General features: G+C 32.2%; 1 protein-coding gene across 1 annotated transcript in view; it reads right to left on the bottom strand.

Annotated features, from left to right (window-relative positions):
- Window positions 1–15668, bottom strand: part of LOC145327988 (voltage-dependent calcium channel type A subunit alpha-1-like) — a 186549-nt gene that overhangs the window by 25652 nt on the left and 145229 nt on the right. The window contains exons 33-36 of the mRNA XM_080171515.1: window positions 9077–9149; window positions 8169–8256; window positions 7176–7266; window positions 254–307 (exon numbers count right to left, since the gene is read on the bottom strand). Of these exons, the coding sequence (XP_080027641.1) occupies window positions 254–307; window positions 7176–7266; window positions 8169–8256; window positions 9077–9149 (306 nt within the window). The remainder of the gene's footprint in view (window positions 1–253; window positions 308–7175; window positions 7267–8168; window positions 8257–9076; window positions 9150–15668) is intronic.

The following is a 15668-nucleotide window of genomic DNA, read 5'->3' as shown; positions in this document are numbered from 1 at the left end:
AATGAAAGTATTTACCTTGTGTATACTAATAATGAAAGTATTTACCTTGTATATACTACTGGTGGTCCATCTGGTGTCACATAATGAAAGTATTCACCTTGTATATACTACTGGTGGTCCATCTGGTGTCACATAATGAAAGTAGTTACCTTGTATATACTACTGGTGGCCCATCTGGTGTCACATAATGAAAGTATTTACCTTGTGTATACTACTGGTGGTCCATCTGGTGTCACATAATGAAAGTATTTACCTTGTATATACTACTGGTGGTCCATCTGGTGTCACATAATGAAAGTATTGGCCCCTGAAAATAATCATAATTAAACAATAATGTTCAATGAAACCTAGGTTATGTAAACACATTAAGATTCTTCCCCCCAAAGTCTCTATCAAGCAATCTAATACCCATCTATAATTTTTAAATTTTTTTGTAAAGATCAGATGAATAGAATAATTAGCTCATGTAAAAGTTAGAAATAAGTATGTTTTAAATGGATGTACTGGCTTTCTGGTAACGTATATAGAGTTGCTACGCTTTCTAAATCGTACCTAACTGTTAGAGGAATAATCATGTTACGTTTGAAATCACTAGGACAATTCTAACATGTTCCAACATGAAAAGAATGATCCATTACCGACCCAAGGATCGACTCTAATTATAGAAAAACTCTTAAAAATACGAGTAAACTATTGATAAATAAAAGGAAAACTAGAAAAAAACTAATTGAATAAAGAAAAAAATCATCGGACCTACCGACATCAATTGCTTTCAGAGTAGCCCTGTTTATGAGGAAAAACAATCCTTGAAAAAAACCAGCAAAACCCACTATAAATACATTTAGGAATAGTGACGTCACTGAGAATAAAATGTGAAGAAGTCCCCAAAGTATAAAATGAGATTGTCTACAGCAGATCCAGTAATTAATTATCTGATGATCAGTTCTTTGCAATTTAAGGATTTGCATTTTTTTTCAGTACGGCATTGAAACCGATTAATATCCGCTATATTATAACCGGTACCGAGCCATACTGAAAAATCATGTATCATATTGTAGGCAACTTCCCATGAAGAATAAAATAAAAGTCATAAAATTAATACCAATTTTGTTAGCCCTGCCCTTTATTTTTTATTTAATATCAGCGGAAAGCTGACGATAAGACGATGCGATAAATAACTATTCTTTTTTAATTGTCGAGAAATATAAATCGAATGATATTTTTTGTTGTCAATTAAATAGATCTATAGTATAGATGTATGTACAGAAAACTATCTCCCTTCCTTTTTCAAATACCTCTTTCGTCTGCTTCTAAATTATTTTCTGATACTTGGCTGTGTTAATATAAGCGACACCATTGGTTGATTTTCAATGACCCAATAGAAAGGTTGCAATGGGGAGATACAGTTATTTAACCCTTTTTCCTTATAGTGTTTTATTCTAATGTCAATTATACATATTTTACTTTTGATTGGCTCTTAAGACGTGATATATATGCAGAGAATGGACACTAATTTAATCTATATCTTTTATTGAGAAAAGATCAACTGAAAATTTACTGCCTATTTCTTCCCTAATTTCCGAAGTTGTAAAGCAGATCACCCAAATATTGCAAAACCTATTTTTAGCTACTCCGGTCAAAGGGAAAAGCGATATAATGTAAAAACGATTTATATATTATACATTAATTTTGTTGTTGTTGAAGTTTTAAGCTTTTTTAGCTAGTAGCAAATATTGAGATATGATGAAGAAACTATGTACACAATCGGAAACTCTAATTCAGCTGACCTGAGAAAAGTACGATATTATGAAAAAACAATGTCATAAAAGTAGACATTCTATATTAAGAAAAAAACATTGTAATAAAAACTGCACTATTTGCTAAAGCTGCATATGTTTTCTATAACGCGTCCCTAGAGTCAAGGACAGGTAAATAGCCTAAAATAATCCTAGAACCTTTGTCAAACTAAAATGGAGAACTCAATCGGTAAAGGAGTTACTGGAATCTTAAGCTTCCTACAAAAAAAACTTAATACTTTTTAACATACAATATATTTTCAATGTTTGCAGTACTTTATGTACTTAAATCTAGTTTTAACTTGCAGAAAAGTTGGAGAAAAAAATATTTCGTAGGATAAATATCTCTCCTTAATTTTTCTTATCAGCTTTATCAATAGTCCAATATATATCGTATACTAGTCTCCAAAGACAATGCACTCTATCTAAAGTACAATATACATACATACATATGTATATATTGTCCAATAGAAGTACAATGAAAGTCTCTAAATGAAGTACATTGAAAGAAACTGAATTAAGAAATGTCCCCCCCCTAGGTTCGATTCTTAAAAGTGTACATGTACAGCTATAAAAATATTTGGCGGTTTTTATTCTTTGGCTTATCAACTTTGGAAACTATTATTGAATTTTCCTTGATTAGTTCATTAACTTGAGTGTCCAAACGTTTCAACCAATACTCTTATCTACATATGGGATAATTTTGTAAATTATCATTGGGGACCGACATCAATTTATTGGCCATTGTCTTATCCCTTTAGATCCCTATATTATTAGACATAATCGTCCTTGTTATTTAAGTATAGAACTGAGAAACAATAGTGTATAACTATGGATAATTAACAGGACTGCCAAAACCTTCTTCAGACCGCACAGGAGGGGACACAAAAGATTTATTTTTCAACACAGGGAAAGTGAAATGTTTACCAACAAATGGGACAATCACACCCAATTAATGCATTTGGGTCATGGAAAGAAAACGAAGTTGCTGCTTTCGTCGCATTTTCACAGTATCTTTTGCAAGGTTATTTTAGGTTAGGCTAGGTCTTAATGGCTGCCCCGCAGGGTTAGAGCCCCCAGCAGGGGCTAGAAATAGGAGAAAAGCTACTGTGAAAATACGACAAAACCCGAAGCTTCGTTTTCTTTCCATGATCCATGCATTTAAAGAGCATTTGTTGAAATCAAGAATCACGAAATCTTTCTCACATATTTTAGTATTTTTTAGTATTTATATTTTTAAGCATGACTGACAGACCAGAGGACAAAGTAAATTACATACATGATGCCCATTTAAATAGGAAATCTTCCCAGAAATAATCAGCTGTCTATCTTGACTGACAGCTGAAAAAACACATTTCCCCCATAGCGTTAAAGACGGATTGACTTACTGACGGATTGACAGACGGACAGACAAAATCATAGTATTAATACCTAAAATAAACTAATTAATCTTAGATTTTTTTATTCCATTATCCACAGAAAGCTGTGATAAATAACTATTATCGAATTATTTATCAGAATACTTTTTCTCAATGCTGTGTAATGTCCACGATGAATTTATCTTTTTAAATGAAAAATAAAATAACCCAGCTTTACTTAAAAATAATCAAATCTTGAAAGTATCTTTTTTCTATTTACTGATCTAAATTTTCTTTTTACATTAAGTAATACAAATGAAATGTGAGAGGGGGTAGGGTTGTTTAAAAGGCAAATTTTAAGATACTAGGAAACTGCCAAATTTTCTGCCAGTCATTGGAGAAATTAGAAAAAAACCCACCACTAAAATTCTTGTTGTAGTTTTAGCACAGCTGCCAAATTATTTCACAATTTCTTTTTATTTTAAAGTTAAAGATATGATATATCTTATCGTTAAAGTTGCTAAATTCCTATTGGAGTACCAATTTTTAGTTGTAACTCTATGCTATTGACATACAACGTTATCCTTGTTTATATTATCACCCTCTATGGGAGACATAAATTGTAATGGCTGTTTTATAATGAATTATAGCCTATATCACTAACATAAATTTTCAAAAAATTGCTCATTTTTAATATCTAGTATAATGGACATAAACAAATTGAGCTTTTTTTATACATCGTTTCTTTTGCTTTCTGTTTGAAGTAAATAAATTATTAAACAGATTCTTATGAGATTTTAAGGAAGCCTGCAATGATCTTAGGCTAATTTCTTGAAAAGGGATATCTCACTATGACTAAAATCACCCTTCTATTTTGCAGAATAATAGTTGTACAATGTTAATTTATATTTGTTGTCAAATACGTTGCTAAGTTTAAACTAACACAAGTTGAAAAATAATTTGTATTATATATTACACCTTTTTGATAGGTGTGATATTAAATTCAAATATGTTAGAATTGTCATATAATTTTCATCCAATATCAAACATTGATTTCTAAAATAATGGTCTTTTATTTTGGTAGAAGAGCATTCAATATTCAGAAGCGTTTCCTCTCTGTACTTGTTAATGTCTAATTCTCTATTGTCTCATGTATTCAGATTTTTGGGTCAAGGAAAGAAAACGAAGTTGCGGGTTTCATCGTAATTTCACAGTAGCTTTTGAAAGATTATTTTAGGTTAGGTTAGGTTAAGTAAATGTTTATGATTGCCCCTCTGGGGCTAGAAATAGGAAAAAAAACTATTGTGAAAATACGACGAAACCCGCAACTTCGTTTTCTTTCCAAGATCCAGATTTTTTATAGAGTGGCATCGCTACTAAAAAGTTTAAAAATTTAAATTAATAAATTAAGTTTGACCTCGAATTCTTGGAAAACCTTCACTCTCTTATCAATAATCAAGTTTGCTAAAATTTATGGATGAAGGATATGAGGAGGTGTGAAGTACAAAAAAATTGATTTTACACCATTTTTACTCCAGTAGTTGTCAAAAAGTAAAAGGCTCGAATCTCTAATAAATTCTACTTAAATAATACTTACTTTGGCTATGTTAGATACATGACATTAAACAGAAGATATATGATAACAGCAAAATGCTAAAATGATTTAGACAAAGTAACACAAATAACATGCCTACATAGACGAAAAGAGCTATCCTTTACTGACGGACAGTCGGACTGACCCTAATTATAATAAGAATTCGCTTTAAAAAGATCATAGATGATAGAATAATAGATAATAAAAATGGAGAAGGGTAAAAAAGTACGTAAAAGATATAATGATGGACATAATAATTGAAATGGATAAGAATTAAGACACATCGAACACATTTTAGCCAAATTAACCCTATCCCTTGCTCCCCTCAGGGTTATGCGGTGGTGGGTGGGTAGAGAATGAACGAGTTTAACATTTGTAGTGCTCAGGGGTCAGGGAGGGAGGGGACATTGGGATATTTATTACACGAATCCCCAAAGTTTAATAATAATGTTTCTCGTATTTATTCGAATCAGGTGGATAGGAACCGGTTCTCATCTATACGAAAAAACTATGTCTAGCATCGTATGATATCCAGCTTTCTACGAATATAAAAATGTACAATCATGAACAATCTAAAAAAACTGGTTTTAATCTTCTGATTGTACATTCTATATCCGCGGAAAGCTGTTTATAATACGATGCGAGAAATAACTATTAACAACTTTGGATTGGTTTGTTCATTACGTTAAGTGTCCAAACGTTTCATCAACTAATTGTAATCTATACTGAAGGGGTAGGTTTGTGTAAAATTATTGGGGATGTACATCAATTAATTGGCCATTGCCTTATCCCTTTAGATCCCTGAGTGCTCAGGGTACTTGTTCAATTCTTAGTAATCAAATTTATAAAGTTAAAACTTTTACAGAATTTCAATTGGCTGTTGTCAGGGATAAGGGGACAGACAATTGGCTGTTGTCAGGGATAAAGTGACAGAAAATTGGCTGTTGTCAGGGATAAAGTGACAGAAAATTGGCTGTTGTCAGGGCTAAAGGGACAGAAAAATGGCTGTTGTCAGGGCTAAAGGGACAGAAAATTGGCTGTTGTCAGGGCTAAAGGGACAGAAAATTGGCTGTTGTCAGGGCTAAAGGGACAGAAAATTGGCTGTTGTCAGGGATAAAGGGACAGAAAATTGGCTGTTGTCAGGGATAAAGGGACAGAAAATTTGCTGTTGTCAGGGATAAAGTGACAGAAAATTGGCTGTTGTCAGGGATAAAGGGACAGAAATTTGGCTGTTGTCAGGGCTAAAGGGACAGAAAATTGGCTGTTGTCAGGGCTAAAGGGACAGAAAATTGGCTGTTGTCAGGGCTAAAGGGACAGAAAATTGGCTGTTGTCAGGGATAAAGTGACAGAAAATTGGCTGTTGTCAGGGATAAAGGGACAGAAAATTGGCTGTTGTCAGGGATAAAGGGACAGAAAATTGGCTGTTGTCAGGGATAAAGTGACAGAAAATTGGCTGTTGTCAGGGATAAAGGGACAGAAAATTGGCTGTTGTCAGGGATAAAGGGACAGAATATTGGCTGTTGTCAGGGTTAAAAGTACAGAAAATTGGCTGTTGTCAGGGATTAAGGGACAGAAAATTGGCTGTTGTCAGGTATAAAGGAGCAGAAAATTGGCTGTTGTCAGGGATAAAGGGAGACAAAATTGGCTGTTGTCAGGGATAAGGGGACAGAAAATTGGCTGTTGTCAGGGATAAAGGGAGAGAAAATTGGCTGTTGTCAGGGATAAAGGGACAGAAAATTGGCTGTAGTCAGGTATAAAGAGACAGAAAATTGGCTGTTGTCAGGGATAATGGGACAGAAAATTGGCTGTTGTCAGGGATAAGGGGAGAGAAAATTGGCTGTTGTCAGAGATAAAGGGAGAGAAAATTGGCTGTTGTATAGGATAAAGGGACAGAAAATTGGCTGTTGTCAGGGATAAAGCAACAGAAAATATGCTTTTGTGTTGAGGAAAAACAATATTTTAATCATTATATTTATCCCTCCTCACTAAACCAAATTTAAGATACATATTTGCATTGAGCATAGATATAATAATGTTAAGCAAGAATCCTGTAGGCATTTAAGGGTAGGGAAATAATGGAGAAAATACCTTACGACTTTAAAGCTTAAAATAAAATAGTTTCTAACATTTTAAGTTGATGACAATTAATCCTACAATAATAAATGTATAAATAGGTGTATTATCCAGACAACTACCTGCCCCAAGTTGTAGAGACCCTTTTCGTCTGCTTTCAAATTGCTTTTTGTTCTTTTGTTAGGACAAGTGATTATATTTACGACGCTATTAGCTGAATTCAAAGAATCAATACAAAATCGGGACAGAGTTTCCGCCCTGTGGGCAGAGTTACACATAGCTCATGCTCACATTTTAATTTAATATTTCAAAAGAGTAGCTTCGCTGGTAAAATTAAAAAAAAAATATACTTACTGGCACTCTTGCGCATCGTGTTTGCTCTCGTCCGTACAGTAGAAGAATTTTCCATTAAACAGTTGGACCCCTATCACAGCAAAGATAAACTAAAATAATCCACAGTTTTAATCAGAAATCTAAAGGGATAAGAAAATGGCCGATAAATTGATGTAAATACCCAATGATGGTAAACAAATTACAATTAGTTGTTGAAACGTTTGGAAACTCATTTAAATTACAATAAAAGAAAATGTTATTATGAAACATTGGGGACTATTGTAATAAACAACCCAATGTCCACTCCCTACTAAAACGGTGGAATTTGCCTAGTTCTATAATTTTCAGGGGAAAATACAAAAAAACAAGGATGACAATACCCATAAGTAGCGATGGCCAAAATACGTATGGAATACGGAAAAGATTAAAAACCAGTTATTAAAATTAAGAATCATTAGACATTTTATCATGAAACCTTTCTCACATAATTGTATATTTTGTGGCATGATTGATGGGACCAACAGACAAAGTAAATTACATACTAGATGCTCATTGGTTTAGCGAATCTTCGCACAAAAAAATTAGCCGTCTATATTGAATAACAGCTGAGAAAATTACATTTTCCCCTACAGCGTTATGGACTGACTGTTAGACTGACGAAGTAAATTATTAAGTAGCTTCGCATAGCGGGACAAGGTGTTTAAAAATCAGCCATGGGACGTCATAAAATGAGGGAGATGAGACAAGAAGTGGGAAAGAAAACTCCTAAAAAAGAGATGGATAATCCCTCATTTTTATGACGTCACACGGCTGATTTTTGTCTTTGTCCCGCTACAATTTTGCTATTAAAAATCTTCGTTTAAATAAATAAAACTATTCCTGAAAGATGTAGACTACAAGTATGTTGAACACATTTACCCCATAGCGTTATGGACTGACAAACGGACGGACCAAGTGAGTTATAGACTAGCATCGCTACTAAAAATCTTCTTTTAAATGATTAAAACTGTTCCTGAAAGAGAATGTAGACTACAAGTATGTTGAACACATTTTTTAAAGAAATAATTACACAGTCAAAAACAGCCTTCAGTTTCGGTATCCTGATGACACAAACAGTAATTTTATGTCAAAAATAATTTCAATAGCTTTTTCTTTCTTATCATAGTAAGAGTTTATTTTCTCGAATTCATTCGAAACCGGTGGATTTGAAAGGGTTCTCATATCAATACGAAAAAACTATGTCTAGCATCGTTTTATATCCAGTACTCTACGAATATAAAATTATACAATCATAAGATTAAAACCAGTTTTTTAGCCTGTGCCTTCGGAACCTCGGGGCTAAAAAAAACTGGTTTTAATCTCATAATTGTACATTCTATATCCGCGGAAAGCTGTTTATAATAAGATGCGAGAAAAAACTATTCTTTTTATCATAGTAAGAGTTTTTTTCAATAGATGAAATTTGTTCAAAGGTGCTTTCCCGTAAAGTTTACATCTAGCACCATAATCCTCTCTTATTTTAAAAATAATTAAAGATTAGGGGGAAGGGTAGTTTTAATTGGTAATTAAACAAAAGAATACCTCCCCTTAATCTCAATTCATTTCAAAATAAGTATGGGCGTTTTTATGCTCCAATAAGCACTTAAAGGGAAACAACCCGTTTGACTTATAACAGCTGTTCCTACTTTAGCTGATAAATCCTCAAATTTCTATTAATTAGATAATCAGAGCTGGATCTTTAAATCATTTTAGTGGTGAGCCAGATCGGGGGTGAGCCGAATTTCAGCCAATCACAGCGCGGCATTTCATAAAATGCTGTGCTCTCATTGGTGGAAAGTTGGCTCACCCCGATCTGACTCACCACAAAAATGATTTAAAGATCCAGCTCAGATATTTTTTTTATTTGACATAAAATTATTCCTATTGATTGTCTTAAGCGGCCTTAGAACTCGGAGTAGCTTGATTGATTTCAGCTTTTGACCAGTCGGGGTCCCTCTGAAATACACAAAAAATAGGTTAAAACCGACCTCAAATTCCAAATTCTCTTGTTAACCAATTAATTTTTTTTAATCTCAAAACTAAAAGCAAATTCTTTCTTATTTTTTCATGTTTTGATAAAAAAAAATATTTTTGCTTTTTTGAAACAAGTATAAAAATGAAAAAGTAACATTATATACATAAGTTTTAAATATTTTAAAAACCAAGATTAAAATAATTGAAGTACATTTTTAATAAATATAAGAATTTTTAAAACTATACCTTTATTGAAACTATAATTTCCTAATATAATAAAAAGTCTAATTTGTTCAGTAAATTAAACATAAACTAATGAGATAATCTTTAATAAAGTCATAAAACTATAATATAAAAGATTCCTATAACTTGCTAATTTATAATTTGATGTTTAATTTTGTAAATATTAAAATCATCAAGAGGTTAATACCATGAGGGGAGGAGGCATTAGCCTGTTTATTACACTAGTTCCCAAAGATTTCTTATTAGTTGGCTTAAAAACTTTGGAGTTTTTTTATTTAATTTTGATTAGTTGGTTCATTAAGTTGAGTGTCCATATCACTAGTTGTCATCTACAGAAGGGCTAATTTTGTGTATAGGAATTGAGGATGTACATAAATTTATCGGCCATTGTCTTATTCCTTTAGATCTTTAGGTTATAACAGTTCACGTGTATAAGTATAAAATAAATAATAAATATATATTTTTCCAGCTAGAGAATCTTAATATATCATAATATTATGACTTTTTGTTTATGATGTACAGGAATTTATTTCCCAAGGGTATTTGTCTAAATGAGGATATCTACTAGGGTTGGGCCGGATATCCAACCACTTTCAATATCCGGCCGGAAACCTGATAATGAAACTATCCGGATACCTGATATCCGGTAATTTGCCGGATTCCGGTGTTGGCCAGAGAACCGCGGGGATACCAGACATCCGGCATAATAAATCAGCCGGATACCGAATATCCAGCATTAGAATTCAGCCGGATACCGGATATCCGACATTAGTAATCAGCCGGATATCCGGCCCAACCCTAATATCTACTAGTATACATGGAGGATATTCTACTAATTACACAGAAACTAATATACATGTATAGGTATTGGTTGGTCGGGAGGTCAAAGAGCATCTCCAACATTTATATAACTTGCTATGTACAACTTATTTTTTTGTAATAGAATCCATAATTCAGTTTCAAATTACAAAATTTCCAGCATGGCTTTGAAACCGATTAACACGGGATTAGAACCGGTTGTCAACCAAACTGAAAAATCATGTATACCATCGTATTACAGAATATCAAAATATAAAATTATTAAATTATTTCCAGTTTTGTTAGCCCAGGACTTCAGCCCCTCGGTGAAAACAAAACTTGTTTATCTTATAACTTATAACTGATAAAAATTACCAAAATTATATGAATTTAAACAGTTTTGCAACAAAAAGACTGCAAATTTTAATATATTAAAAAGTATACTAATTGCAAGATGTATAAATGCTGGAAATCTTTATGATTTACAGCACAGAATAACCTCTACATAGATAATGGACATAAAGATAATAGGATAGACTCAATGTCCTACATATTCTTTCATAGGCATAATTACTACTTTTTCTAATAATATTTCTTTTATTGCAAATTTTGGGTATAGTCCCTTTGGTGACAACGCCTCTTAAAAGGCGTTTCTTTGTATTTTTGCAGTAGCTTTTCTCCTATTTCTATCCCTTGGCTAACCCTGCGGGGCAATTACCTAACCTATCAAAAGCTACTGTGAAACTACGTCGAAACGCTCCTCAAGAGTCGTTGTCACGAAACTGACTATTCCCCAAGATTTCAATGCTTTTTATGACCATTATCTAGTTTAACAATACTATTAACATTGTACTAAACTATTAAAAACATTAAAAACACTGATGAGCTATTAAATATGTGACAAAGAAGAAAATGTTTTCCACCAAATGTGGCAGTATCACTGCTGCTCCAGAGCTACCTCTCTGAAAAGTAAATTAAGAGTAATGTTTGTAGAACAGTCTCTGTAGAAATATCTAAATCTAATAATAATAATTTAATTCTATATATATGTACTAGTGGCTACACCCCCCTAGAAGCCTCTAGGGGCACTTAAGGTTGGAGGGGACTAAAGTCGACCTTATCCGATTTTAAATTTGTGTTTAAAAGAGTAAAAAAATATTTTTAGGGGGGAGAGGGGGTGAAGACACCCTCCCTTAAAATAGTTTAAAACCCTCCCAGGACCCATATGAGGCTTCACTGCAAAGGAGAACAATATCGGTTCAGCGGTTAGCGAGATCCTTCGGGACAGACAAAAAGCGCTTACTACTTTTTATAATATAGGATAGGATATATATTGAAGTTAAAGGTTAAGTAAATTTAATTATCTTGCACTAGTACTGGCGGTTATTTACGAATTTTAAGATTATTTCATTTAAACTAACTTTTTATTTTGTTAAATTGTTAATTTGTTTTGTAATAATTTAATTTCATATCGTTCCTAATAAGACTACTTGTACTATAACCCAAATTAAGTAGATTATACATAGTATATAAATAAATAAAAACACTAATACATATCAAATCAACTATTTTTATGTAGAAAAAGGTTAATTTTAATTGATTCTATTATTTAATCTTATTGACTATCTATAATAATTGTAAAAAAAATACTAGGATGACAACATCCGTAAAAGCGAAGCTCTGAAACGATATGACAGACAAACATTAACCTTTTGTTGAGTTTCAGAACTGAATATACAAAATATGAAAATATTAGGTTTGCCAAAATTATACGTAAATTTGTTGCAAAACTTCTTAAATACAGAATTCTGTTTAAGGACATACTGACATTGTAATACTTGATTATAGAGATGCTTCGTTCATAATATTGTACCTTATTGTAATAGGAATCATAATAAAAAATCAGGTCAATCGGGTAATTTTATCACATAAAAATTGTTATTAAAAAGTAAAAAAATCAACATGTTTAAAATGGACGTACGGAAGTATGGACCGATCCTAATTATAGAAATGCTTCACTTTTAAAAACCAAGTTGAGTTGACTATTCTTGTTGCTAGTTGTCCTGGTAAAATACATTAAATGTATGTCCTGCTAGGTTCAAATGTTCTTGCTCAGTGTGCCAAATATGTGTTCCAGTTTTTTAATGCAACACTATTCTACATTTTACATTTGTCCGTTTGTACGTAAGGGCTAGCTAGTAGAATGTTGGAATTTTACTTGAATTATTTATTCAGTCCTTTTGATAACAGATCTATAGTATAGATGTATATATAGATTACTACCTTTCCCCCATTTCCAATGACTTTTTCGTCTGCTACTTGGCTGTATTAATATTACCGACACCATTGGCTGGTTTTCAAGGAACCAATTGAGTGTCGGCACAAGGTCATTTGGATAGGGAAATACAGTTGTTTAAACACTTTCCTCTCTAGTGTTTTACTATTATATTAAAACACTATATAGTAAAACACTAGAGGGAGTAGTGGTTAAATAACTCTATCTCCTCATCGCAGCCGCCTCGTGTAACCTTTCTATTGAGCCATTGAAAATCAACCAATGGAGTCGCTTATATTTACGAAGCCAAGTTGCAGGAAATAATTTAGTAGCAGACGAAAGAGGTCTTTGAAAAAGTAAGGGAGGTAGTTGTCATCCAACTGCCTTATTGGTTAAGCTTTGCTTCTATGGATGTTATCATCAATTTTGATATTGTTTGGACTTTACCATTTATGTCAGAACTATCTAAATGTTACTAAAATATTTATGTAATAATCTTTAAACAATATTTTTAGAAAATTTAAAGATGTTTAAACCTTAAACTAATTTTAATTTATGATAATAATTTGAAATATCTAAAAATAAAAGATATTTTGTCTTCCCTTTATAAAACCCAAAGCATTTTTCTGTAGCTGGACAAAGTGTCTCGTAAACAGCCATTTGACAACATAAAAATGAGGGAGATTAGAGAAGAAGTGGGAAAGAAACCCCCTAAAAAAGAGGTGGATAATTCCTCATTTTTCAGACGTCACAAGGCTGATTTTTTGAGAAACTTTGTCCAGCTACATTTTTCTGGCTGATTAATTCAGGTATTATTGGTTGCCTTTGCTGCATCATTACTCTGATTAATAGCTGTTTCCAAAGACTCAAAGATACAATAAATTCAGATACAACCCAGATAAGAATGCTGCTGTAATATAAAAGCATCAAATATATTTAGGCATTTCAAAGAAGAGCTCAAATAAGGTACACCACAATATCCTATCTGGCTTAAAAATATCAAAATTAATTTTTAAAAGTTGGTAATCCTGCATTTAAGATTATTGATTTTAAAAGATGGACCTTGAAATAAATACGTTGTACATCAATGCAATAAAGATTGTGTATGAATACACAACAGTAAATCGATATACAGTATTTACCAAGAAATTTCTCAACAAATATGGCCTGATCATATAAAATCATATAATGATAAGTTGATTTAACTTAATTTATTACAGGGAAGAAGGGAAAAATGAAATATAATAAAAGAAATGGTTCCCTTTATTCCTTCATCTAATATCTTAAGTTGACCTAAAAAGCTTATTCTGATGATATTACACAAAATTACTTTTCTGATAGTGATTACAAGTTTTTTTTGCATAAGGCCTCAATTTTAAGTTTTTTTTTTGCAACAGATTACTTGTTTTTTTTTATGTTTTGTTGCATGAAAAGGTGTTTATATAACCATTATTTGGCAATGAAAACAAAAATTACAAAAAGTTATTTTCTTTCCAGTAAGTTTTTAAAGGTAGCTGTGCTATCAATGTAATATACAGGGAGGGAGGGGACATTGGGATTATCCATCTCTATTTTAGGGATTTTCTTTCCCACTTCTCCTCTCATCTCCCTCATTTTTATATACATGGCTGCTTTTCGAGACACTTTGTCCAGTTGTAGATGCGAGATCTAAGTTTCAAATAACTACAGGTACCTAATTGTAATCTACAGAAGTCATAATTTTGTGTATTATCAATGGTGATGTACATCAATTTATCAGCCACTGTCTTATCCCTTTAGATCCCTGTGTTGTAATAAATGTAAAAACAAGATTACAGTGTTCTAAATATTTCAAAGAGTTTTATGATAAAACATTTTCAACATATTAAAATGTGTTCCGTTTCAGATTCATGTTTCAAATAAAGGTTAGAAATTAAAATCTAAAAATTGAATCTAAAAGGATAAGACAATGTCCGCTAAATTAATTTACATCCAAAAGGAAGATACACAAAATAACCTCTTCTGTAGATTATAAATAGTGGTTGAAACGTTTGGACACTAAACTTAATGTATCAACCAATCAAAATTAAATAAAAGTCCCCAAAGTTGTTAAGACAACGAATAAGAAAAACTTTAAGGACTATTGCTAGTGTCTTTTATTTCCAAGCTTTTGAGTAAAAATCCTTGGCTTTCAGAAAGAAGAAAGTTTAGTTGAATGTTAAAATATTAAAAAGGCAAGACGAGATTCCTAAAAATCCTATAGTTACAGCACAATTCAAGGCTATTAAACATAAATTTTATATTGTGATACTAGAGTTTTTAATATAACAGGGAATGGTGTAAGGTTGATATAAAATTCATAGGAGACATGAAACATTACTTCTCTCTCATCATAACACCATCATAACTTACATTTTTAATTTAAGCTAAATAATTTCATATTGGCTAAATATTTTAAATATCATGAAATAGCATTCTAAATAGAAAAACTTTGATGAATAATTACAAAGATAGGTTTACTTTTTATTATTAAGATACGTGAACATATTTCTAAATTTCTATAAACCAAGGCATTTATATTTGTACTCTAACTTTACGCTTTACAGATTGTACCTAATTGTTGAAAGAATCACTGTGAAAGATTCATCACCAAGCGGACGATTCTAACATGTCCCCCCCCCCATAAATCGTAATTCTTAGTTTTTTGAAAATTATATGTCCTTGACTATGTCTCCCAACGTTCTTAATATCGTATATTTATTTTCTTTGTTCTCTGAGTCATACCATGAATTAAGGGATGGATATTGCATCCCAAACAGTTGTTGTGAAATTTTCGTTTGATGAATAACATATCCCATCTATAATACAAAGTAGAACTATGTCTGTCTGTCTGTCTGTTTGTTTGAACCGAAGGATCTCGCTAACCACTGAACCGATCGGGTTCTTTTTTCAGGGTAGCTTCTCATAGGTCCCGGGAGGGTTTATAACTATTTTGGGGGAGGTAACCACCTCCCTCCCTAGAGAGATTGACAAAAATTTTAAATAATTAAAAAACGCCGCCATGCGGACAATTTTTGCTATTAGCTAAAAACATAACTAACACTATCTAGCAGCTAACAAAATTATTTTTGCTAAATAGCTGATTTTAAAATAGATTGGAAAAAAAAACAATTTACTTGTCCCCAGGCCTCTAGGGGCGTAGCCGC

The sequence above is a fragment of the Acartia tonsa genome, chromosome 9 (genome assembly GCF_053477335.1).
Source record: "Acartia tonsa isolate MP-2025a chromosome 9, ASM5347733v1, whole genome shotgun sequence".
Classification (NCBI taxonomy): Eukaryota; Metazoa; Arthropoda; class Copepoda; order Calanoida; family Acartiidae; genus Acartia; species Acartia tonsa.
Note: the sequence above shows the minus strand (reverse complement) of the source record. Positions and strands in the feature narration are given on the sequence as shown.